This window comes from Microtus oregoni, unplaced genomic scaffold (assembly GCF_018167655.1).
Source record: "Microtus oregoni isolate MIOR12 unplaced genomic scaffold, Mior012 000029F_ref0000214, whole genome shotgun sequence".
Classification (NCBI taxonomy): Eukaryota; Metazoa; Chordata; class Mammalia; order Rodentia; family Cricetidae; genus Microtus; species Microtus oregoni.
Genome location: NW_024543088.1, coordinates 8,214,310 through 8,240,948, shown reverse-complemented (window position 1 = coordinate 8,240,948; position 26,639 = coordinate 8,214,310). Strand labels below are relative to the sequence as shown.

The 26,639-nt window shown below is 40.9% G+C and overlaps 1 protein-coding gene across 1 annotated transcript in view; it reads right to left on the bottom strand.

The window, feature by feature from the left end:
* The window catches only part of LOC121464659 (zinc finger protein 208-like), a 241,534-nt gene that overhangs the window by 6,534 nt on the left and 208,361 nt on the right, over nucleotides 1-26,639 (bottom strand). Inside the window, 5 exon segments of the mRNA XM_041677684.1 lie at nucleotides 462-557; nucleotides 1,060-1,186; nucleotides 3,503-3,591; nucleotides 20,721-21,062; nucleotides 21,065-21,180. Coding sequence (XP_041533618.1) covers nucleotides 462-557; nucleotides 1,060-1,186; nucleotides 3,503-3,591; nucleotides 20,721-21,062; nucleotides 21,065-21,180 — 770 coding nt within the window.

Here is a 26,639-nt window from a genome sequence, read left to right as displayed (position 1 = left end):
GGAATAATCATTCAATGTGAATTTTTACATAATTTTAGGTAGAAATATTTGTGCATCTCTTACAGGGATAGGGAGCCTTTTGTTCCCTAGGTTACACCTAACATAACCACACAGAAACACTGCTTGGCCATTAGTTCTAGCCTCCTATTGGCTAGCTCTCACATTTTGATTTAACCCATTATTATAAATGTGTGTTTACCACTAGGTCATGGCTTACTGGGAAAGATTTAGCATATCTGACCTGGTGTCTCCATGGTGGTTCTCTAACACTGACTCTGATTTTCTCCTCCCAGAATTTAACTTCGCCTACCTACATTCTGCCCTATCAGGCCAGGCAGTTTTTTTTTTATTGATTAACCAATGAAAACATAATGGTTCTCCTACACCATGCATCCCACTTCAGGGCAGAATTTCTCCATGCCCTAGGTTTCCCACGTGTACCAATGCTTCATTATGATTACCTTGTTCATTGCCTTCTGTCTCTCCTACGTTCACATTCCAGGGCTCTTTGCTTTGCTCAAGAAAGCTGATCAGGTCTGGTTTTGACACTGAAAGACCTGCATATTGGAAGAGACCTATGACCATAACTTGGGATAACAATAAATCACATGGATTTCTCATAAACTACCATGCTGATTATATAAGATGGCCTATAATTTAAAATTCCAAATAAGATTTTCTTATTGCTATCACCAAATATTTTAACACACTCAAAAGCATTTTTGTTAATATTGTATACCTTGAGTTTCCTTGTAAATTACTACTGGATCAAATGCAAACACATTATGAATCATTAAGATGCAAATCAATATATAATCTATGATGTGTCTGAAAACTAAAATGTATTATGAAAGTTTGAATGATAAATATCATCTCCAGGGGTCAGGAATATATTGACAAGATAAAGTTACACAAAACATTTTGATTTACATAATGAACTCCAAGATTTTTATTAAATTGGCAAATAAAAGTGAGGCAGACAATTCAGACATAGATGTAAAACATCCTTGTAGGATACAAATATGATAAAGAAGGAATCAGGAAAGAAAAATGTCTCACCCACAGAGACCATGTTACTGTAGTTCTCCAACATGACTTCCCTGTACAAAGCCCTTTGTGCAAAGTCAAGGCAGTCCCACTCATCTGGAGAGAAATCAATTGCCACATCCTGGAATGTCAAGATTCCCTGTCACGAAAGGAAAGAGTTTATTAAGTGCCCACGTAAAAATTTCTTTACTTAGACTAAGGATACAAGAGTTCGTCCCAAAATATGATGTGTTCTTGCTTATCATTATTCTAAAAGGCATACTCCAAATACAGTCTATACTAAAAATCTGTGTGCTGGAAGTATTAAACCAAGTAGGAAAAGTTAAGCTTCAGATCTGTGGGCCTAAATGGGGTATGTGAGTTGGAGCCAGATTATCTTCATGTGAAGTTCCAGGCTTCACCTGTGTCCTTAATTATCTATCCTCATGGCAAGTTTTTCTTTAGAAACCATAGGCTGAAGACACATGAGCTGAAAAGCTGCAACCATGCGGGCATACACTGCTGTCAAATAAAAATATGTCAAACATAAGTTGTGTAGCATTGAAGATCTGTATATTAATCGACACACCTACAAATACCTAATTTTTAACAAAGAAGTTAAAATTATACAATGGAAAAATGAAAGCATCTTCAACAATCCATGCTGGCACAACTGGATGTCAACATGTAGAAGAATGAAAATAGATTCATATCTATTTTCAAGCACAAAACTCAAGTCCCAATGGTTTAGAGACCTCATTATAAATCATACTACACTGAACCTGATAGAAGAGAAAGTGGGAAGCAACTTTTAATGCAAGAGCACAGGAGACCACTTCCTAAATATAATAACTTCAGCAGCACAATACTGAGAGCAACAGTAAATAAATGGGACCTCCTAAAACTGAGAAGCTTTTGTAAATAAAAAATCTCAGTCAATAAGATAATAAAGCAGCCTAGAAAATGGAAAAATATCTTCACCAACCCCACATCAGACAGAGGACTGTGACTTCCAAAATGTATACAGAACTCAAGCAATTAGACATCAAAATGCTAAATAACAATTAAAAAAGGGGTACAGATCTAAACAGAGAATTTAAATAGAAGATTCCCATATGGCCAAAAGACACTTAAGGGACTGGTCAACACCCTTTAGCCATCAGGGAAATGCAAATCAAAATGACTCTGAGATTCCTTCTTATACCTGTCAGTATGTGTAAGATCCAAAACACCGATGACAGCCTATGCTGGAGAGCATGCAAAGTAAGAGGAACAGTCCTCCATTGTGGGAGGGAATGCAAACTTTTACAATCATTCTAGAAATCAGTATGGAAATTTCACAGAAAATTGGGATCCAACCTACCTTAGAACCCAGCAATACCACTCTTCGGCATATATACAAATGATGCTCAATCATACTACATGGACATTTGTTCAACTATGTTCATATCTTCATAGAAGCCTTAATTGTAATAGCAAGAACCTAGAAACAACCTATGTGTCCCTCAACCAAAGATTGGACAAAGAAAATGTGGTACATTTGCACAGTGGAGTACCACTCAGCAGTAAAAGACATTGGCATCTTGGAATTTGCATGCAAATGGATAAAACTAGAAAAACAATCCTGATTGAGGTAACCCATACCCATAAAGATGAGTATGGTATGCATTCACACATAAGTGGATTTTAGCTGTAACCAAATCCTATAGTCCATGACCCCAGAGAAGCAAAGTAACAAATAGAATCCTAAGAGAAATAGATTAGATCTCCTGAGAAAATTGGGAGCATGTAGGTGGGAGGAGAAGGGAGGTTAGAAGGGGAGGAGGAGCGGAGAAATGAATGAGGGAAGGGAACTAGAGGTAACTGGATAGTTGAGACTGGGAAAAAGCAGTGACAGAGGACAAAGAAGGAGATAGTTTAATTGTGGGAGCCTTTTATGGGGCTAGCAAGAAAACTGCCACTAAAGAAATTCCCAGGAATCCACTAGGATGACCCAATCTAAAACCCTCACCAATAGTGGAGATCGTGTCAGAATTGTTCTTGCCCTCTAATCTGATTGATGACTATCACAAATGTCACCATAGAACCTTTGTCGAGCAACTGATGGAGGCAGAGGCACAGATCCACTGTGGAGCACTGGGCTGATCTTCCAAAGTCCAGTTGAAGAGTGAGAAGAGTGAGAATATGAGCAAAGAGGTCAAGACCATGATGAGCATACCTGCTGAAACAGCTTGCCTGAGCTGAAAGGAGCTCACCAAATTTGGCCAGATAGGAAAGGAACCAGCAGAAGACTGACTAGGACTTCTTAATGTACGTGACATTTGTATCCCTGGGGCTGACTGGGGGGCTACTGGCAGTTGGCCAGGATTAATCCTTATTGCTTCTAATGACATTTTGAACCCATTCTCTTAGGAAGGATACCTTGCTCATCCTAAATGTAGTATGAAGGACTTGGTCCTTTCTCAAAGCAATATACCTTATCCTTTTTGAGGAGTTGATGAGGTGGAGAACAGGGGGGGGTAATGTGGAAGGAATAGGAAGACGGGAGGGAGGGGCAACTGGGATCTGTACACGAAATGAAAAAAGATAGCGTATAATAAAAATTTAAAAATAGGAGGAAGCTAGTGTGTAAGACCCAAATATGATGTAGAATACCAATACCCCCACACCCTTCCACACCTCATGTGGATTGAAGGACATATGGACTAGCAGAAATAGAGGCAGTATACACAGGGCATGTAGTTATGAACCTGATTTGGTACTAGAAATGAAATAAGAAGTGGACTCATGTACAGATCCCTAACCCAGAATCTATCTCTGACTCATAACCATTTGCAAATGAAAATTTAGTTTTTCAAGGAATTGTCACTAGGATAAGAACTACTCCCAAAAGTATGCTACAAGCCAAGCCTCAAAAAATTCAACAGTGAGCTTGGCAGTGGTGGTGCACACCTTTAACCCCAGCACTAAGGAGGCAGAGGCAGGTAGATCTCTGTGAGTTTGAGGCCAGCCTGGTCTACAAGAGCTAGTTCCAGGACAGGCTCCAAAGCTACAGAGAAACCCTGTCTTGAAAAAAATACCACCCCCCGAAATTTAACAGCATCTTGGAGATTCCTTGTCTCATAATGTCATGTCAAAACTTTACATCCTCTCTTTCTTTTATATCTTATTTATACATTTTCCAGTTTGAGTGTTTTGGGGGATTCTGTTTCTTTTGGCTTTTCTTGAGCTATTTGTTTATTTCTATTACTCTGTGGTAGTTTTGTTTTATCTTACTACATCATATAATATATTTTTATTATTATTATCAATTAGAAACCATTTTTTTTATTCTGGTGAGAGAAAGAAAGGGGTTGGATCTGGATGGGAAAATGATGGGGAAGAATTGGTTATAGTAGAGTTGAGAGAAACACAACTAGGAAATTATTTAAGGAAAACTATTTCAATAGAAGGATAAGTTAAAAAAATATAAATAGACCCCTATTTTTTAAATATTCACATGAAAACAACCATGTTCATTGGGGAAATATGTGGAGATCCCATGCTAGGTAGTTTCCAACACAAGAAATCAAATATAAATAATTAGAGAGAAGTTAATTTTCTACAAAAGATGTGATAGCTTGTGTTCATCACTTTGCAATGCTTCAAAATAATTTATTACCGATAAATTATTCTGACTACAGAATCATACACTGTATATGAATCCAGGAACAAAGCAACCAAACTAGTGATCTCTGAAGTGGTAGACATTGTTACAGAGAAGCTAATACAGGTGAATGAAGTCAAAATCAATACATTAAGGAAAACTGATGACAGCTGTTCACACACAGACTCACATCATTACTGCTGGGATAGTGATTGCCCAAGGAATACAGCATGGAAACTCTAGTGTAAATACAACAACATAAATTTTATGCCACGCATAAGCTACGTATGTCTGCCACATTCCAGATTCTCAAGTGAATTCCATATATATGTAGTTTTGTTTTCCACAAGACTATGCCATTCCTACATCTACTTTCTCATAACTGAAAAAGTTATGCTAGGCTACACATTTCATGTGAACAAGCATGCATTTTCATAAACCAGTAAACCAAGAGAGCCAGGTCAGAAGTCATGCCATATATGCTGTCAGTTAGTCTCTGGAGGTATTGGGCATCATGAAACTACAATATTTCTCTGTCACAATGGAATCCACCATGATAAGCATCATCAGTTCATTGAGGATCTATGTCTTGAAAAGAATGAGCAGACAAGAGCAAAACAAAAAGTGGGAATTTGACCCCGTGTAAATAGTATACATTTAAAGATCAATCATAACTGTCATAATTTAACACAGACACGCAAATATCAATGGAAATTAACTCCTTAGGCAAGACTATAAGAAGCAGAGAAAATGTGCAACATAAATATATCAACTTTGTAGAAGAAATTGAGCATAGCTGCTGTGCAGAGACATACTTACTATAGAACCATCCATCTCTTCTGAGCTTCTGTTCCTGGATTCTCTCTAGAGGATTTGCTTTTTAAAAAGTATCAGTAAATACCATTCACCTGCTACACGCACACTCACCATCTGCAGAGCCTCAGAAATCAGGAAGAAGTTACTCCTGGCTTAGTTAAACAGATACTCATGAAAACAAGAGAGATTAAAATGCTGAATTTCTCCCTTGCTGAGTTCAAGTGGTCTGCTCAGCAGTCAAGTTATCCAGTGAGATCATGGGCTGCACTGGCCTGTTGTACTCAACCAAGGTAGAGCAGCAGTGGGGAAAGGAAAGCTTTATTCAAATGGAGATCAAAATCTAATAAAGCTTCTTTGAACCTCTACCTTGTTTCTACTAGCAAGGTTCACAAAGATGTTGTGGCTTGTAATTAGATTAACAAATAAAAGTTGTGGAATGAAGCCCAAATGAAAGCAATTTTATTTCCACCATGCAGTTGTTTGTGACTTTGAAATTTTGAGAGAACTGCAAGTATTTTCGGGTTCTTTCAATGCAAGCAGTAGAGTTCAAAATGCTTCAACACTAGACATTGTTCATTAAGCATGTAGAATATTACCACAGTATGTTATGATAGATTCTTATGGACTCATATATTCTGATATGAAAAGCAAATACTGAGATTTTTATAATGCCCATGAGGACCTACTGTTAGGAGCCCTCTTTTTCCTTAAACACGAGTAACAAACCGCTATATGTGAAGGATGTGGGGATAGGTAAAGAAGGACGCCTAGTAAGTAAGAATGGAACCTTTGAAGTTCGGGTTTCACACTCCTTACTCATTTCACTGTCACAAGGAGACAGTAGACTCCATTAGAACCTGATGTAGCACAGAGAGACCATGTACACGCACAACACAACCACAGAATATGGTTTGAAAAACATTCTGTTCCTTGTGCCTTATTCTTGCTGTCCTTTGTACAGAGGGTTTTTATTTGTTTGTCTCTCCTCTCTGACCATTTAAAAATGCTTTACACTGATGCTAAACTATTTTGCCAAACACATTTGATCTTTCTGACAATTTGACAGTTTCTACTGTTTGGATAATTTATTTATGTCTCCCAATGTAATAGGTGTAATGGATTTATTCATCAAGTGTTGTTCCCGAGGTTTTACTATCAACTGCTTTTTTTCTTACTCAGAAGCAGCTGAATGTGTATAAACATGTATTTCTAGATGTTTGACACAGTAAATAGCTCTCTTCACTGATTTTGATCTCAAGCCAATCTAACGTTTATTAATAAAAGCAATGAATGACATTCACCGTTGAGAGGTTAATCATTTGAAAAAATTCTGTAAGCATGCTAAATTTAAAAAATACTTAAATTATATTTATGAAAATACAGTAAAATCCTACATGATACCTTAAACAACATTTCCTTCCATATTATGTGTTGTCCAGATAGTTATTTGAGATATAATAATCATGGATTTCTGGAAAGAAATCATCGTTTAATAAACACTATAAGGGAACAAAATTATAAGTTCTCTGTTGAAACACATAGGCCAAATCTTTAATGTGAGAACTGTTTTTACATATTAAATCTCATCTAATTCATGTTTTTGGTTACATTACACACCATACCATAAGTTTATTCCAAACAACACTGACACAATTAAGTTCATGGACTCATGATTTTTAGTTCACTTTTGGAGAAGGTAAATTATTTTCAGTTTTTTTTCTATTTTTTTTATTGCAAAAAGAAGAAAAAAAACATAAACAAAAAACAAGTTTCCACCTCCTCCCAGCCTCCCATTTCCCTTCCCCTCCTCCCATCCTTCTCCCCCTCCTCCCACCCTTCTCCCCCTCCTCCCACCCTTCTCCCCCTCCCCACACTCCTCTCCCCCTCCCTCTCCAGTCCACAGAGCAGTCCGGGTTCCCTGCCCTGTGGTAAGTCCTAGGTCCTCCCCTCTCCGTCCATATCTAGGAAGGTGAACATCCAAACTGGCTAGGCTCCCACAAAGCCAGCACATTAAGTAGGATCAAAACCCCCTGCCATTGTCCTTGGTGTCTCATCAGCCCTCATTGTTCGCCATGTTCAGAGAGTCCGGTTTTATCCCATGCTTTTTCGGTCACAGTCAAGCTGGCCTTGGTGAGCTCCCCGTAGATCAGCTCCACTGTCTCAGTGGGTGGATGCACGCCTCGTGGTCCCGAATTCTTTGCTCATGTTCTCCCTTCCTTCTGCTCCTCCTTGGGACCTTGGGAGCTCAGTCCAGTGCTCCTGTGTGGGTCTCTGTCTCTATCTCTATCCATCACCAGATGAAGATTCTATGATGATATGCAAGATATTCGTCAGTATTGCTCGAGGATAGGGTTATTTCAGGTTCCCAATCCTCAGCTGCCCAAGGAACTAACTGGGAACCTCATCTTGGGCACTAGGGAGCCCCTCTAGGGTCAAGTCTCTTGCCCACCCTAAAGTGGCTCCCTTAACTAAGAATTGTGGTTCCGTGCTCCCCTATCCACCTTTCCTTTATCCCAAATCTCCTGTTTCCCCAGGTCCCCCCTCCTTCCCTTCTACCTTTTCTCTCCCCATCTCCCCTTACCCCATCCCACCCCACCCCCAAGATCCCATTTTCTCCCCGGAAATTTGGTCTACTTCCCTTAGCCAAGAGGATAACTATATGTTTTTCCTTGGGTTCCCCTTCTTACTTAGCTTCTTTAGGTTCACCTATTGTAGACTCCGTGGTCCTTATTTATGGCTAGAAACCAATTATGAGTGAGTACATCCCATATTCATCTTTTTGGGTCTGGGACACCTCACTCAGGATAGTGTTTTCTATTTCCATCCATTTGCATGCAAAATTCGAGAAGTCATTATTCTTTACCGCAGCGTAGTACTCTAGTGTGTATATATTCCATACTTTCTTCATCCATTCTTCCATTGAAGGGCATCTTGGTTGTTTCCAGGTTCTGGCTATTACAAATAATACTGCTATGAACATAGTTGAACAAATGCTTTTGTCATATGATAGAGCATCTCTTGGGTATATTCCCAAGAGTGGTATTGCTGGGTCCAGGGGTAAGTTGATCCCGAATTTCCTGAGAAACCGAAACACTGACTTCCACAGTGGTTGCACAAGATTGCATTCCCACCAGCAATGGATGAGGGTACCCGATCCTCCACAGCCTCTCCAGCAAAGGTTATCCTTGGTGTTTTTGACTTTAGCCATTCTGACAGGTGTAAGATGATATATCAAAGTTGTTTTGATTTGCATTTCCCTGATTGCTAAGGAAGTTGAGCATGACCTTAAGTGTCTTTTGGCCATTTGAACTTCTTCTGTTGAGAATTCTCTGTTCAGTTCAGTGCCCCATTTTTTAATTGGGTTAATTAGCATTTTACAGTCTAGTTTCTTGAGTTCTCTATATATTTTGGAGATCAGACCTTTGTCTGTTGCGGGGTTGGTGAAGATCTTCTCCCAATCAGTAGGTTGCCTTTGTGTCTTAGTGACAGTGTCCTTTGCTTTACAGAAGCTTCTCAGTTTCAGTAGGTCCCATTTATTCAATGTTGCCCTTAATGTCTGTGCTTCTGGGGTTGTACATAGGAAGCGTTCTCCTGTGCCCATCTGTTGTAGGGTATTTCCCACTTTCTCTTCTATCAGGTTCAGTGTGTTCGGGCTGATATTGAGGTCTTTAATCCATTTGGACTTGAGTTTTGTGCACGGTGAGAGATATGGGTCTATTTTCATTCTTCTCCAGGTTGACATCCAGTTGTGCCAGCACCATTTGTTGAAGATGCTTTCTTTCTTCCATTGTATACTTTTAGCTCCTTTATCGAAAATGAGGTGTTCATAGGTTTGTGGGATAAAATCCGGGTCTTCTATACGGTTCCATTGGTCGACTTCTCTGTTTTTATGCCAGTACCACACTGTTTTCATTACTGTAGCTCTGTAATAGAGTTTGAAGTCAGGGATGGTAATGCCTCCAGAAGATCCTTTATTGTATAGGATTGTTTTGGCTATCCTGGGTTTTTTGTTTTTTCATATGAAGTTGATTATTGTCCTCTCCAGATCTGTGAAGAATTTTGTTGGGATCTTGATGGGGATTGCATTGAATCTATAAATTGCCTTTGTTAGAATTGCCATTTTTACTATGTTGATCCTCCCAATCCAAGAGCAAGGGAGGTCCATCCATTTTTTTGGTATCCTCTTCAATTTCTTTCTTCAATGCCTTAAAGTTCTTGTCAAATAGATCTTTCACTTCCTTGGTTAGATTTACCCCAAGATATTTTATGCTGTTTGTGGCTATCGTGAATGGTGAAGCTTCTCTGATTTCCCTCTCTGCTTCCATATCCTTTGTGTATATATTTTCAGTTTTTAAAGATAGCCGAGTGATTTGAGACAGATTGAAAATAACTGAAGGTGTTTAACTGTTAAATAGTAAGAACACGTTACTTTCTTTGTTCTCTGATTTTTGATTTTTAAAGATACACTAAATTTGAAAACAAGCACATAAAGGAGAAGAACTTCTGTGGGGAAACCCATCCAAATTAACAATCCACACTCCCGCCTGTAGTCAACACATTTGGAATGAGAAAAAAAGAAAAAAATATGAAGGTGACTGTGACAGTGCCTCTCTCTCTCCCTTCATGAGAACCCTTGTTGCAAATGATCAGAAAATTGTGAATGGGCAGAGTGATTCCCACTGGATGTCTCTGAAGGAACTCATCAAAAAAGATTTAAAAGAAACATTTCTGAAATAGTTGAAAAACATAAATATGATACTCATTTGAAGAAGGTACCACCTCATATACCAAAAGAAAGAAAAAAGCTAAGGATAATTTCCTCTAACTTTAAAAGAAATGGAGTTCACATGTAGGGGATATGGGAGAAACATTTGTGATCCATTGTCTGCCAGGCTGCAGAGAGCATCTAAACAACAGGACCCAAGTCATATACATGCCCCACATTTCCCCATTACCAGGACCCTTCCCACTCACCTCATTGAGCTTAAGTGAAAAAAAATAGTATTTGATAAATATAACAAATGTGTTGTAGAAGGGGTGCGGGCTGCGTTCCTGCCACCTTGCTCTGGGCCGCCTGTCTAGCTTAGCCCCCGAAATAACAACACACAAATTGTATTCATTTAAACACTGCTTGGCCCATTAGCTATAACCTCTTACTGTCTAACCCTCACATCTTGATTAACCTATATTTAATAATCTGTGTAGCACCAGGAGGCGGTAGCTTACCGGGAAGGATTCTAGCCTAAGTCCATCTTGGGCTGGAGCTTCATTGCGTCTGACCTGGAGAGGAGAGGCATGGTGTCTGGCTCACTACCCTTCTTCCCGGCATTCTGTTCTGTCTACTCCACCTACCTAATTTTCTGACCTATCAGGCCAAGCAGTTTTCTTTATTGATTAACCATACAACAACAGATTGACAAATGACCTTCCTACATCAATGTGTCTTTATGATAAATGAAGTGGCTTAGTCTATAATAATAATATGGAAAAATAATGATAAAGGCCTCTGTGGGATTTACAGTTGAACCTAAGCACTAATATGCTTTCTATGCATATAACATCATAAGTCAAATATAACGACCTATAAATTCAATCTTAGACATGTGCCTAAGTCTAGTACACCAAAGGACTGTGATTCCCATAATTGAAATATACTAGTCATGTGAGTTAATAAACAGCATGTGATTCTATTGGAAATTCCCATATCTGGACAACTGGATTCCCTGGCTATTCTGCCTCAGATATTCTTATTTAAATATTTTAGAGTTCTGTGTAAGCTTGCATTTTATGTTTAAGTTATATTTATGAGTGTTTATCTTATTGAATCCACATGCTTTATTACGGGCAATTTCCTCAGTAGCTGTCCATGTAGCTGTGTTTTTTGAGGCCTCTGTGTGCCTAAATTTTACATTATAGACAATAAATGTCTTTCTCCATTCACTGAATCCTGGCTGACAATTGCTCTCTCTGCTGTTGTCTCTCTTCTAGTAAGCAGCAGTGGGTAAATTGTACTGAATCATTGAAGTAAGGGAGACCTGAACTCTCGCCCTCCTTTGAAGCCCTAACCAGTCACTAAGTTCTGTTTTTACCATGTTCTCTTTCTGCAGAGAGCAGGTTCATTTAATGATGTTAGGATGCACACAATAGCATTTTGCCAATTTTTTTGTACCGAGGGAAACTGGTAAAGATCATCAGATACGTTGTTAATTATTTTAGGTGGATGTTGGACCATGTTAGAAAGTGACTCAGTGCAGACAGTCTGTATTTAGGTAGGACATTGTCACAGTGCAAAATCTGAAGTATAATTTAGTCTTTTACTGCCACCTAGTGTCCCATTGGCAGGATGGTTTTATTTGTTTCTCTTGCCTTTTAAACTTTTTAACAGTTATTTGCTCCTACCCTGAGCTTTTCTTACATTGGATTTTCCTTCAATTCCTGTCTCTATGGACATCTAATTTCCTTGCAGCTCTCTATGTAGTAGCTTTCTGTGAATTTTTCCCTCAATCATTTCCTCAAACATTTACTATTGCCTGTGTGTTTAAACATATGAAGTTTAAAACAAGTTGATATTTATGTAAAATCACAAATAATTTCAGGAAAATTGCCTTAATATAGAATATAATCACATTAAATAGCAAGAATATACCAAGAAACTAAAATATCCATCAAAATCTGAAAGAATTTGATGTTGGCTACTTCTTTAATATATTATCTCTTGACATACAGTCAAGAATTATTATTGTGATTGGGGTGAGTTTCTGGCCCACGGCGCCAGCCTGGGAAGGGGAGCTCGGGGGTTTCTTGGCCCCCTGTCCTGCTGGGGACCTCTGCAGGGCCTCTACTCCCCGGGTGCTGCCTCTTTCTTCCTGGCCCACCCAGCTTCCGTCCAGAGCCCTCCCCACTTCGCCCCCACTGCCCTCTTTTGGCGCGTGGCATCGCCCAGCGCAGCCTATCTGGGCGCTGGGTCCCAGTACCCGGGGCTCCCGGGCGGGCAGCAGTTCCTTTATTTCTGTGGCCTGCCTGCACCAAGCGGGGTAGGCGCTTTGTCTGCGAGCTGCCCAACCAGCACGGAGGCCTGATCTTTCGGCGCCAGGAGACCCAGCATTGGGGTGAGTTTCTGGCCCACGGCGCCAGCCTGGGACGGGGAGCTCGGGGGTTTCTTGGCCCCCTGTCCTGCTTGGGCTCTCTGCAGGGCCTCTACTCCCCGGGTGCTGCCTCTTTCTTCCTGGCCCACCCAGCTTCCGTCCAGAGCCCTCCCCACTTCGCCCCCACTGCCCTCTTTTGGCGCGTGGCATCGCCCAGCCCAGCCTATCTGGGCGCTGAGTCCGAGTACCCGGGGCTCCTGGGGGGCAGCAGTTCCTTTGTTTCTGTGGCCTGCCTGCACCAAGTGGGGTAGGCGCTTTGTCTGCGAGCCGCCCAACCAGCACGGAGGCCTGATCTTTCGGCGCCAGGAGACCCAGCATTGGGGTGAGTTTCTGGCCCATGGCGCCAGCCTGGGACGGGGAGCTCGGGGGTTTCTTGGCCCCCTGTCCTGCTTGGGCTCTCTGCAGGGCCTCTACTCCCCGGGTGCTGCCTCTTTCTTCCTGGCCCACCCAGCTTCCGTCCAGAGCCCTCCCCACTTCGCCCCCACTGCCTTCTTTAGGCGCGTGGCATCGCCCAGCCCAGCCTATCTGGGCGCTGGGTCCGAGTATCCGGGGCTCCCGGGCGGGCAGCAGTTCCTTTGTTTCTGTGGCCTGCCTGCACCAAGCAGGGTAGGCGCTTTGTCTGCGAGCTGCCCAACCAGCACGGAGGCCTGATCTTTCGGCGCCAGGAGACCCAGCATTGGGAGAGCCAACATTGGGGAGAGACAGCGTTTGGTAGGCAAGGAGACCTAATCCGGTAAAAGAAGATCCATAGGGAGCATTTGGAAGAAGAGATGGGCGGACGTCAAGGCAAGAATTCGCCCAACAAGCTGAAAAGCGACATGAAGCTACCAGAAACAAGTGACCTCACAACGGGAGGACAAGAACCCCTTAATCAAGAGGAAGGAGAAAAGATTGACTTCATGAAAGTGATTGACACCCTTAAACAGCATGTAAAAAATGCCCTTATAGAAATGGATGAGAAATATAACAGAAAGTTTGAAGAATTGAATAAATCAGTGAATGATACCCTAGAAAACCAAGGAAAAACAATCAAACAGATAATGGAAACAGTTCAAGACCTGAAAACTGAAATAGAGGCAAAGAAGAAAACACAAACAGAGGGCCGTCTGGACATGGAAAATCTAGGAAAATGAATAGAGACTACAGAAACAAGCATAACCAGCAGAATACAAGAGATAGAAGAAAGACTCTTGGATTCTGAAGATACCATAGAGAAAATAAACACACTTATCAAAGAAAACAGCAAGTCCAACAAACTCTCATCACAAAACATTCAGGAAATATGGGACACAATAAAAAGACCAAACCTAAGAATAATAGGAGTAGAAGAAGGAGAAGAAGTGCAGCTCAATGGTCCAGAAAATCTATTTAATAAAATTATAGAAGAAAACTTTCCCAACCTAAGGAAAGATTTTCCTATGAAGGTGCAAGAAGCATACAGAACACCGAATAGGCTGGATCAAAAAAAAAACATCCCCTCGCCATATAATTATCAAAACACAAAGCATACAGAATAAGGAAAGAATATTAATAGCTGCAAAGGAAAAAGGCCAAATTACTTATAAAGGTAAACCTATCAGACTTACACCTGACTTCTCCATGGAAACCATGAAAGCCAGAAGGTCCTGGATAGATGTACTGCAGAAACTGAGAGACCATGGGTGCAAGCCCAGATTACTATACCCAGCCAAGCTTTCATTCACTATAAATGGAGAAAATAAAATTTTCCAGGATAAAAACAAATTTAAACAATACGCAGCCACAAATCCAGCCTTACAGAAAGTAATTGAAGGAAAATCACTAACCAAGGAGTCCAACAATGACCACAATAACTCAGACATCTAGAGACCCTTCACAAACACAAAACAAAGAAGGGAAACACACAAACTCTACGACTAAAAAAAAATGACCGGAGTTAACAACCACTGGTCATTAATATCACTTAATGTCAATGGACTCAACTCACCTATAAAAAGGCACAGGCTAAGAGATTGGATAAGAAAACAGGATCCAACATTCTGCTGTTTACAAGAAACACACCTCAACCACAAAGACAGGCACCTACTCAGAGTAAAGGGCTGGGAAAAGGCCTATCAAGCAAATGGACCTAAGAAACAGGCAGGTGTGGCCATACTAATCTCTAACAAAGTTGACTTTAAACTTAAATCAATCAGAAGAGATGGAGAGGGGCATTTTATACTCATAACAGGAACAGTTCATCAGGATGAAGTCTCAATCCTGAACATCTATGCCCCTAATATAAAAGCACCCACGTACATAAAAGAAACATTGCTAAAATTCAAGGCAGCCATCAAACCGCACACACTAATAGTAGGAGACTTCAACACTCCTCTCTCACCAATGGACAGGTCAATCTGACAGGAACCTAACAGAGAAATAAGAGAATTAGTGGAGGTAATGAATCAAATGGACTTAACAGACATCTATAGAACATTCCATCCAAATAGGAAAGAATATACCTTCTTCTCTGCAGCTCATGGAACCTTCTCGAAAATCTACCACATAGTCGGTAACAAAGCAAACATCCACAGTTACAAAAAAATATTAGTAACCACCTGTGTCTTATCAGATCACCATGGATTAAAGTTAGAATTCAACAATAATGCTACCCCCAGAAAGCATACAAAGTCATGGAAACTGAACAGTCAACTATTGAACCATAGCTGGATTAAGGAAGAAATAAAGAAAGAAATTAAAGTCTTCCTGGAATTCAATGAAAATAAAGAAACAACATACTCAAACTTATGGGACACTATGAAAGCAGTCCTAAGAGGAAAGTTCATAGCACTAAGTGCCCACTTAAAGAAAACAGAGAAAGCTCACATTGGAGACTTAACAGCCCACCTGAAAGCTCTAGAAAAAAAAGAAGCAGACTCACCTAGGAGGAGTAGAAGACTGGAAATAATCAAAATGAGGGCTGAAATCAACAAAATAGAAACACAGAAAACAATACAAAAAATCAATGAAACAAAAAGCTGGTTCCTGGAGAAAATCAACAAGATTGACAAACCACTATCCAAGCTAATCAAACGGCAGAGAGAGAATTTGCAAATTAATAAGATCAGAAATGAAAAGGGGGACATAACCACAGACACAGAGGAAATTCAGAGAATCATTAGATCTTACTACAAAAGCCTATATGCCACAAAATTGGAAAATGTAAAGGAAATGGATACTTTTTTAGATAAATATCATATACCAAAGTTAAATCAGGACCTGGTGAACAATCTAAATAGACCTGTTAGTCGCGAAGAATTAGAAGAGGTTATCAAAAACCTCCCTACCAAAAAAAGCCCAGGACCAGATGGTTTCAATGCGGAATTCTACCAGATCTTCCAAGAAGATCTAATACCTATACTCCTTAATGTATTCCACAAGATAGAAACAGAAGGGTCATTACCAAACTCCTTTTATGAAGCCACAATTACTCTGATACCAAAACCACTCAAAGACTCAACCAGGAAAGAGAACTACAGGCCAATCTCACTCATGAATATCGACGCAAAAATCCTCAACAAAATACTGGCAAATCGAATCCAAGAACACATCCGAAAAATTATCCATTATGATCAAGTAGGCTTCATTCCTGAGATGCAGGGCTGGTTCAACATACGAAAATCTATCAATGTAATCCAGCATATAAATAAACTGAAAGAAAAAAACCATATGATCATTTCATTAGATGCTGAAAAAGCATTTGACAAAATTCAACATCCATTTATGTTAAAAGTCTTGGAGAGATTAGGGATACAAGGGTCATACCTAAATATAATAAAAGCTATATACAGCAAGCCGACAGCTAACATCAAATTAAACGGAGAGAAACTCAAAGCCATCCCACTTAACTCAGGAACACGACAAGGCTGTCCACTCTCCCCATACCTCTTCAATATAGTGCTTGAAGTTCTAGCAATAGCAATAAGACAACATAATGGAATCAAGGGGATTCGAATTGGAAAAGAAGAAGTTAAACTTTCGTTATTTGCAGATGATATGATAGTGTACATAAGCGACCCCAAAAACTCCACCAAAGAACTCCTACAGCTGATAAACAGCTTTAGTAATGTGGCAGGATACAAGATCAACTCCAAAAAATCAGTCGCCCTCTTATACACAAAGGATATGGAAGCAGAGAGGGAAATCAGAGAAGCTTCACCATTCACAATAGCCAAAAACAGCATAAAATATCTTGGGGTACATCTAACCAAGGAAGTGAAAGATCTATTTGACAAGAACTTTAAGGCATTGAAGAAAGAAATTGAAGAGGATACCAAAAAATGGATGGACCTCCCTTGCTCTTGGATTGGGAGGATCAACATAGTAAAAATGGCAATTCTACCAAAGGCTATTTATAGATTCAATGCAATCCCCATCAAGATCCCATCAAAATTCTTCACAGATCTGGAGAGGACAATAATCAACTTTATATGGAAAAACAAAAAACCCAGGATAGCCAAAACAATCCTATACAATAAAGGATCTTCTGGAGGCATTACCATCCCTGACTTCAAACTCTATTACAGAGCTACAGTAATGAAAACAGTGTGGTACTGGCATAAAAACAGAGAAGTCGACCAATGGAATCGTATAGAAGACCCAGATTTTATCCCACAAACCTATGAACACCTGATTTTCGATAAAGGAGCTAAAAGTATAAAATGGAAGAAAGAAAGCATCTTCAACAAATGGTGCTGGCACAACTGGATGTCATCTTGTAGAAGAATGAAAATAGACCCTTATCTATCACCGTGCACAAAACTCAAGTCCAAATGGATTAAAGACCTCAATATCAGCCCGAACACACTGAACCTGATAGAAGAGAAAGTGGGAAGTACCCTACAGGAGCTGGGCACAGGAGATCGCTTCCTATGTATAACCCCAGAAGCACAGACATTAAGGGCAACATTGAATAAATGGGACCTACTTAAACTGAGAAGCTTCTGTAAAGCAAAGGACATAGTCAATAAGACACAAAGGCAACCTACTGATTGGGAGAAGATCTTCACCAACCCCACAACAGACAAAGGTCTGATCTCCAAAATATATAAAGAACTCAAGAAACTAGACTTTAAAATGCTAATTAACCCAATTAAAAAATGGGGCACTGAACTGAACAGAGAATTCTCAGCAGAGGAAGTTCAAATGGCCAAAAGACACTTAAAGTCATGCTCAACTTCCTTAGCAATCAGGGAAATGCAAATCAAAACAACTTTGAGATATCATCTTACACCTGTCAGAATGGCTAAAGTCAAAAACACCAAGGATAACCTTTGCTTGAGAGGCTGTGGAGGAACGGGTACCCTCATCCATTGCTGGTGGGAATGCCATCTTGTGCAACCACTGTGGAAGTCAGTGTTTCGGTTTCTCAGGAAATTCGGGATCAACTTACCCCTGGACCCAGCAATACCACTCCTGGGAATATACCCAAGAGATGCTCTATCATATGACAAAAGCATTTGTTCAACTATGTTCATAGCAGTATTATTTGTAATAGCCAGAACCTGGAAACAACCTAGATGCCCTTCAATGGAAGAATGGATGAAGAAAGTATGGAATATATACACGCTAGAGTACTACGCTGCGGTAAAAAACAATGACTTCTCGAATTTTGCAGGCAAATGGATGGAAATAGAAAACACTATCCTGAGTGAGGTGTCCCAGACCCAAAAAGATGAACATGGGATGTACTCACTCATAATTGGTTTCTAGCCATAAATTAGGGCCACGGAGTCTACAATAGGTGAACCTAAAGAAGCTAAGTAAGAAGGTGAACCCAAGGAAAAACATATAGTTATCCTCTTGGCTAAGGGAAGTAGACCCAATTGCCGGGGAGAAAATTAGGATCTTGGGGGTGGGGTGGGATGGGGGTAAGGGGAGATGGGGAGAGAAAAGGTAGAAGGGAAGGAGGGGGGATTTGGGGAATCAGGAGAATTGGGATAAAGGAAAGGTGGATAGGGGAGCACGGAACCACAATTCTTAGTTAAGGGAACCACTTTAGGGTGAGCAAGAGATTTGACCCTAGAGGGGCTCCCAAGTGCCCAACATGAGGTTCCCAGTTAGTTCCTTGGGTAGCTGAGGATTGGGAACCTGAAATGACCCTATCCGAGAGTAATACTGACGAATATCTTGCATATCATCATAGAACCTTCATCTGGTGATGGATGGAGACAGAGACAGAGACCCACACTGGAGCACTGGACTGAGCTCCCAAGGTCCCAATGAGGAGCAGAAGGAGGGAGAACATGAGCAAAGAAGTCGGGACCACGAGGCATGCACCCACCCACTGAGACAGTGGAGCTGACCTACTGGGAGCTCACCAAGGCCAGCTGGACTGTGACCGAAAAAGCATGGGATAAAACCGGACTCTCTGAACATGGCGAACAATGAGGGCTGATGAGACGCCAAGGACAATGGCATGGGGTTTTGATCCTACTTAATGTGCTGGCTTTGTGGAAGCCTAGCCAGTTTGGATGTTCACCTTCCTAGATATGGACGGAGGGGGGAGGACCTAGGACTTACCACAGGGCAGGGAACCTGGACTGCTCTGTGGACTGGAGAGGGAGGGGGAGAGGAGTGGGGGGAGGGGTAGAAGGGTGGAAGGAGGGGGAGAAGGGTGGGAGGAGGGGGAGGGAAATGGGAGGCTGGGAGGAGGTGGAAACTTGTTTTTTGTTTATGTTTTTTTTCTTCTTTTCTTAAATAAAGTAAAAAAAAAAGAATTATTATTGTTTACTTCAATCCTACTAGAAATATTTATTTATTCATAATAGCAGATGTTTAAATATTGTGAACATAACAACAATGACTAAACTATTCACTTTATAACAAATATATGATGACTATAAAGTTCAAATCTAGATACAATGTTTCTAAATTTATAAGAACTGACTAAACTTTGAATATTACTTGAAGCATGTTAGTCTGTGTAATAAGTTCTTCAATGTATGAAGATTGGTAGAGAGAAGTAATTTGAGCTACACTAAGATATTTTGTGAAATGTACCCATCACATGTTTTTTTTTTTCTGCTTTCTAAGATTTGACTGTGTGTTAAAGGACTTGCCACATTCCTAAATCTCTAAGGTTTCTCACCACTATGAATTCTGTGATGAGTTTGAAGAGTTTGGACCTTGGTGAAGGACTTGCCAAATTCTTTTTTTTTTAATTAATTAATTTTTTTTTTGTTGAAAAAAAAATTTCTGCCTCCTCCCACCTCCAACTCCTCTCCCTCTCCCCCTACTCCATTCCTCCTTCCTCTCGAATCTGAAGAGCAGTCCGGATTCCCTGCCCTGTGGGAAGTCGAAGGTCCTCCCTCCTCCATCCAGGTCCAGGAAGGTGAGCATCCAAACAGGCTAGGCTCCCACAAAGCCAGTTCATGGAGTAGGATCGAAACCTAGTGCCATTGTCCTTGGCTTCTCATCAGCCTTCATTGTCTGCCATGTTTAGAGAGTCTGGTTTTATCCCATGCTTATTCAGTCCCAGTCTAGCTGGCCTTGGTGAGCTCCCAATAGATCAGTTCCACTGTCACGGTGGGTGGGTGCACCCCTCACAGTCCTGACTTCTTTGCTCATGTTCTCCCTCCTTTTGCTCCTCATTTGGACCTTTGGAGCTCAGTCCGGTGCTCCTATATGGGTCTCTGTCTCTATCTCCATCCATCACCAGATGAAGGTTCTAAGGTGATATGCAAGATATTCATCGGTATGGCTATAGGATAGGGTCATTTCAGGTTCCCTCTCCTCAGTTGCCCAAGGTACTAGCTGGGGACATCTCCCTTGACACCTGCGAGCCCCTCTAGAGTCAAGTCTCTTGCCAAGCCTAAGATGGCTCCCTTAATTAGGATATATAGTTCCCTGCTCCCATATCCAACCTTCCTTTATCCCAACCATCCCATTCCCCCAAGCTCCCCCCATCCTCCCCTTCTCACTTTTCTCACCCCATTTCCCCTTACCCCTCTCCCACCTCACCCCCAAGTTCCCAGTTTTTGCCCGGCAATGTTGTCTACTTCCCATATCCAGGCGGATGACTATATGTTTTTCTTTGGGTTCACCTTATTTAGCTTCTTTAGGATTACAAATGATAGACTCAATGAAGGACTTGCCAAATTCTTGACTTCTGTAAGGTTTCTCATCAGTATGAATTCTATGGTGATCTTGAAGATTTTTGTGACGGGTAAAGAAGTTGCCACATTCTTTACATCTGTAAGGTTTCTCATGGATATGAATTCTGTGATGAAATTGAAGAGTTGAGACCTTGGAAAAGGACTTGCCACGTGCTTGACATCTGTAAAGTTTCTTACCAGTATGAAATCTTTGATGAGTTTGAAGAGTTAAGAAGTTGGGAATTGACTTGCCACATGCTTGACATTTGTAAGGTTTCTCACCAGTATGGATTCTCTGGTGATCTTGAAGATTTCTGTGATAGAAAAGAACTTGCAACATTATCGACATTTATAAGGTTTCTCATCAGTATGGATTCTGTGATGTCTGTGAATATTAGAGAACTGGGTAAAGGTCTTGCCACATTCTTGACATCTGTAAGGTTTCTACCAGTATGGATTCTCTGGAGAGCTTTAAGATTTGGATGATGGGTAAATGACTTGCCACAATCTTTGCATTTGTATGCCTTCTCTTTGGGATTAAGTCTCATATTCCTAGTGAGGCATGTACATCTTTTAAAGCACTTTCTACATTCCTTATACATGCTTTGTCTCTATTTATTTTGATTGTTTTATAATAGTTTTCTTGTTTCTGGTCATGCTGGACAATTAAGGCGTCTGTAATATAATCAAAAGTCTTTTAAAACTTATCATATATGTTTTGGCTCTTAGATTCAATCATACTACAAGGACATTTGTTCAACTATGTTCATAGCAGTATTATTTATAAAAGCCAGATCCTGGAAACAATCTATATGCCCTCAACTGAAGAATGGATAAAGAAAATGTGCCACATTTACACATTAGAGTAGTATTCAGTTGTAAAAACACAATGACATTGTGAAATTTACAGGCAAATAAATGGAACTAGAGAAAACCATCCTGAGTGAAGCAACCTAGACTTAGAAAGATGAACATCATATATAGTCACTCATAAGTGGATACTAACTGTAAAGCAAAGGATATTGTGTCTACAGTCCATGATCCTAGAGAAGCTAAGTATCAAGATGAATCCTAAGAAATACAAAGATCCACCTGGAAAGGGGAAAAAGACAAGATTACCTGACAAAATTTGCAGCATGGGTATGGGGGAAGCAGGGAGGGTGGAAGGTTTAGAGGAGGAGAGAAATGGAGAAGCAGAGGGAGAAAGAAAACTTGAGGGAACAGGATAGTTGAGATGGAGGAAGAACAGAGATGAGGGCCAGGAAAGTGACATTTTGATTGAGGGAGCCATTATGAGACTAGCAAAAGAACTGGCTCTAGAGAAATTTTCAGGAATCCACAAGGATGACTCCAGCCAAGACTTTAAGCAATAGAGAAGAGGGGGGACAAACTAGCCTTGCCCTGCAGTCAGACCGAGAATATTTAAATATCACCATAGTTAGCCTGATTATTTCAATATCCATATGCTCATGTGTAAGAGCCGTCACTAAGTTTGCTGAAACTACCTGGCATTCACACCCTAAATTAAACTGACCCTTCCTCCTCCAAAAGCCATCAACTGCCACTAGTTTCTCAGTAATGCGTGGGGGCCTGTGAGCGCCTTTCTCTTCCATGCTTGAGTGTTGACTGGCTTGACTTTGGAGTTCATGAGTACAGTAGTCTTGTACTGTCTAGAGAGTACTGTTTTATTTCAAGCTTTCTAATATGCTACAAGCATTTCAGAGATAATCAAATTTGAAATAAAATACTAATAAGTGTTAACAAGAAATCTGAAGAAACTGTTAATGTTTGTAATTTGACTGATTATATTCCTACATTCATGAGTTATAATTGAACTAATCAAGGCATTACTGTATCATGAATGTTGCTTTGTATACTTGAAAAGGTTTGAGATAATATCTTATATCTACATAATTTCAAAAATGCAAAACCAGAAGCTGAATGTAACAAAAGACCACTGGAAACGAAACTGAGCCTACATCCATACTCCTGAAATTCCAGATAACCATGATTGCATTTGGTGCTTGCAAGCTGGTCAGCCAGAAATCTGGTAGAGAATTTTGTGCTGAACCCAGTTCCTCTATTACAGATTATTGCAGAGATTTACATTAAATATGGTGACTATCCTTACTACTCAAATTGGCATTGTGGAGACCATACATTTTGGAGGGATACATTACTCAGCCAAGATATGGGGGGGAGGGCCTCGATCCTGCCTCAAACTGATGTGTCAGACTTTGTTGCCAGCACTTGGGAAGCCATGGGAGGCTGGAGTGGAAGGAAGGAGGAGAGAGCAGGAAGAAGGGAGGGACTGGAAAGTAGGATATGTGTGTGAAATGAGAAAAGATTTTTGTAAAAATTAAATTTAATATGTCATTGTTTTTTATGCTGAGTAGAACTCTAATGTGTATATGTGCCACAAATTCTTTATCCATTCTTCCATTGAGGGGCACCTAGGTTGTTTCCAGGTTCTGGCTATTATAAATAGTGCTGCTATGAACATAGTTGAACAAATGCTCTTGTAGATGATTGGGCATCTCTTGGGTATATTCCCAAGAGTGAAATTGCTGGATCCTGAGGTAGGATGACTCCCAGTTTCCTGAGAAACCGCCTCACTGATTTATAAAGTGGTTGAACAAGTTTGTATTCCCAACAGCAATGGATGTGTGTTCCCCTTACTCCAAATCCTCTCCAGCATAGGTTATCATAGGTGTTTTTGATTTTAGCTATTCTGATAGGTGTAAGATGGTATCGCAAAAATGCTTTAATTTGCATTTCCCTGATTATTAAAGAGGTTGAGCATGACCTTACATGTCTTTTGGCCACTTGAAATTCTTCTGTTGAGATTTCTCTGTTCAGTTCAGTACCCCATTTTTTAATTGGGTTAATTAGAGTTTTAATGTCTGGTTTCTGGAGTTCTTTATATATTTTGGAGATCAGACCTTTGTCTGATGTGGGGTTGGTGAAAATCTTCTCCCATTCAGTAGGTTGTCTTTTTATCTTAATGACAGTGGCTTTGCTTTACAGAAGCTTCTCAATTTCAGGAGGTCCCATTTATTCATTATTGCTATTGTTGTCTGTGAAACTAGTGTTATACATAGGAAGAGGTCTCCTGTGCCCATGTGTTGCAGACTACTTCCAACTTTCTTTTCTATCAGGTTCAATGTGGTCAGATTTATATCGAGGTCTTTAATCCATTTGGACTTGAGTTTTGTGCACGGTGATAGATATGAGTCTATATTCATTCTCTTACAGGTTGACATCCAGTTATGCCAGGACCATTTGTTAAAGACTTTTTCTTTCTTCCTTTGTATAATTTTAGTTCATTTGTCCAAAATCAGGTGCTCATAGGTTTGTGGATTAATATCCAGGTCTTCGATTTGATTCCATTGGTCAACATCTCTGTTTTTATGCCAATACCAAGCTGTTTTCATTATTGCAGTTCTGTAATAGAGTTTGAAGTCAGGGATGGTAATGTCTCCGGAAGTACTTTTATTGTATAGGATTGTTTTTGGCTATCCTGGGTTTTTTGTTTTTCTATATAAAGTTTATTATTGTTCTCTGAAGATCTGTGAAGACTTTTGTTGGGATTTTGATAAGGATTGCATTGAATCTATAGATTACTTTTTAAAACAACAATGACATCTTTAATTTTGCATGCAAATGTATGGAATCAAAAACACTTTACTGAGTGAGGTAACCCAGACCCATAAAGATGAATATGATATGTATTCACTCATTAGTAGATTCTAGCCATAAACAAAGGACATTGAGCCTATAGTTTGTGATCCTAGAGAACATAATAAGGTGATCCTAAAGAAAAACATATATTTATCCTCCTGGATTGGGAATTGGACAAGATGGCCTGGCAAAAGTTGGGAGCATGGGGGTGTGGGTGGGGTGGAGGGAAGGGGAGATAAGGAGAGAGAAGGGAGAAGGGGAGGATTGGGGAGAGCTTGGGGGAATGGAATGGTTGAGATGGAGGAAGGGTAGGTATGGGAGCAAGAAAGACTATATCTTAATTAAGGGAGCCATTTTAGGGTTGACAAGAGCCTTGGCTCTAGAGGGGTTCCCAGGAGTCCAAGGAGATGTCCCTAGCTAGGTCCTTGGGCAGCTGAGGAGAGGGTGCCTGAACTGGCCTTATCCTATATCCACACTGGTGAATATCTTGATTATCACCATAGAAACTTCATCTGGTGATGGATGCAGATAGAGACAGAGACGCACAGTGGAGCACTGCACTGATCTCCCAAGGTCCAGATGAAGAACAGAAGGAGGGAGAACATGAGCAAGGAATTCAGGACTGTGAACAGTTAGCCAACCAATGAGACAGTGTGTCTGATCTAATGGTAGCTCACCAAATCCAGATGGACTGGGAATGAATGAGCATATGATCAGACAGGACTCTCTGATTGTGGCTGACAATGAGGGCTGACTGAGAAGCCAATGCTAATGCCACTGGGTTTTGATTCTACTGCATGTACTGGCTTTTTGGGAGCCTAGTTTGTTTGGATGCACACCTTTTGTAGATCTGCATGGAAAGGGGAGGGCCTTGGACTTCCCACAGGGCAGGGCACCCTAACTTCTCTTAGGACTGGGTAGGAAGGGGATGGGTGAGGAGAGAGGGAAATGTGAGGAAAGGAGGAGGTGGAGATTTTAATAGATAAATAAATTAATTAAGAAAATAAAGCCATGTCTTTGGCGGCATAGCACCTTCCAGCTCAGCCTGCTCGGGCGCTGGGACTGAACCCGAATCGGGAGGGCAAAAGGGAGGGTGGTAGTTCCTTTGTCTCCATAGCCTGCCTGCAGCAAGCAGGGTGGGTTCTTTGTTTGCAAGCTACCCAAGCAGCACGGAGTTTCGATCTGGGCACCAGGAGAGCCATCATTGGGGTGAGTGAGTGCGGCGGCAGCGGGGAACAGGGAACTCAGACGTTCCTCATCCCTCCTCCATTTCCTGATCATCCTGCAGGGGCTATACTGCCCGATACCTCCTCTCTCTTCCCATCCCACCCAGCTTACATCCAGAACCCCCTACCCCCTGTCTCCCTCCCTCCCTCCCTCCCTCTTTCCCTCCCTTCCCTCTTTGGTGGCATAGCACCTCCCAGCTCAGCCTGCTCGAGTGCTGAGACCGTTCGGGGAGGGCAAAAGGGAGGGCGGTAGTTCCTTTGTCTCCATAGCCTGCCTGCAGCGAGCAGGGTGGGCCCTTTGTTTGTGAGCTACCCAAGCAGCGCGGATATCTGATCTGGACACCAGGAGAACCATCACTGGGGAGTGACATCACTGGGAAGGTACATCAGTGGGCAAGAAGACCTGATTCTGTAAAAGAAGATCCATAGGAGAGTATTCGGAGGAAGAGATGGGCAGGCGCCAATGCAAGAATTCACCCAACAATCTGAAAAACAACGTGAAACCACCAGAACCCAGTGACCTTGCAACAGGAGGACATGAACACCTTAATCAAGAAGAAGTAGAAAAAACTGACTTTATGAAAGTGATAGAGGCCCTTAAACAGCATATAAAAAAATGCCCTTATAGAAATGGATGAGAAGTATAACAGAAAGTTTGAGGAATTGAGCAAATCAGTGAATGATACCCTAGGAAACCAAGGAAAAACAATCAAGCAGATAATGGAAACAGTTCAAGACTTGAAAACTGAAATGGAGGCAAAGAAGAACACAGAAACAGAGGGACAGCTGGACATGGAAAATCTAGGTAAATGAATAGAGACTACAGAAACAAGCATAACCAGCAGAATACAAGAGATAGAAGAAAGAATCCCAGATTCTGAAGATAACATAGAGAAAATAAACGCACTGATCAAAGAAAACAGCAAGTCCAACAAACTCTCATCACAAAACATTCAGGAAATCTGGGACACAATAAAAAGACCAA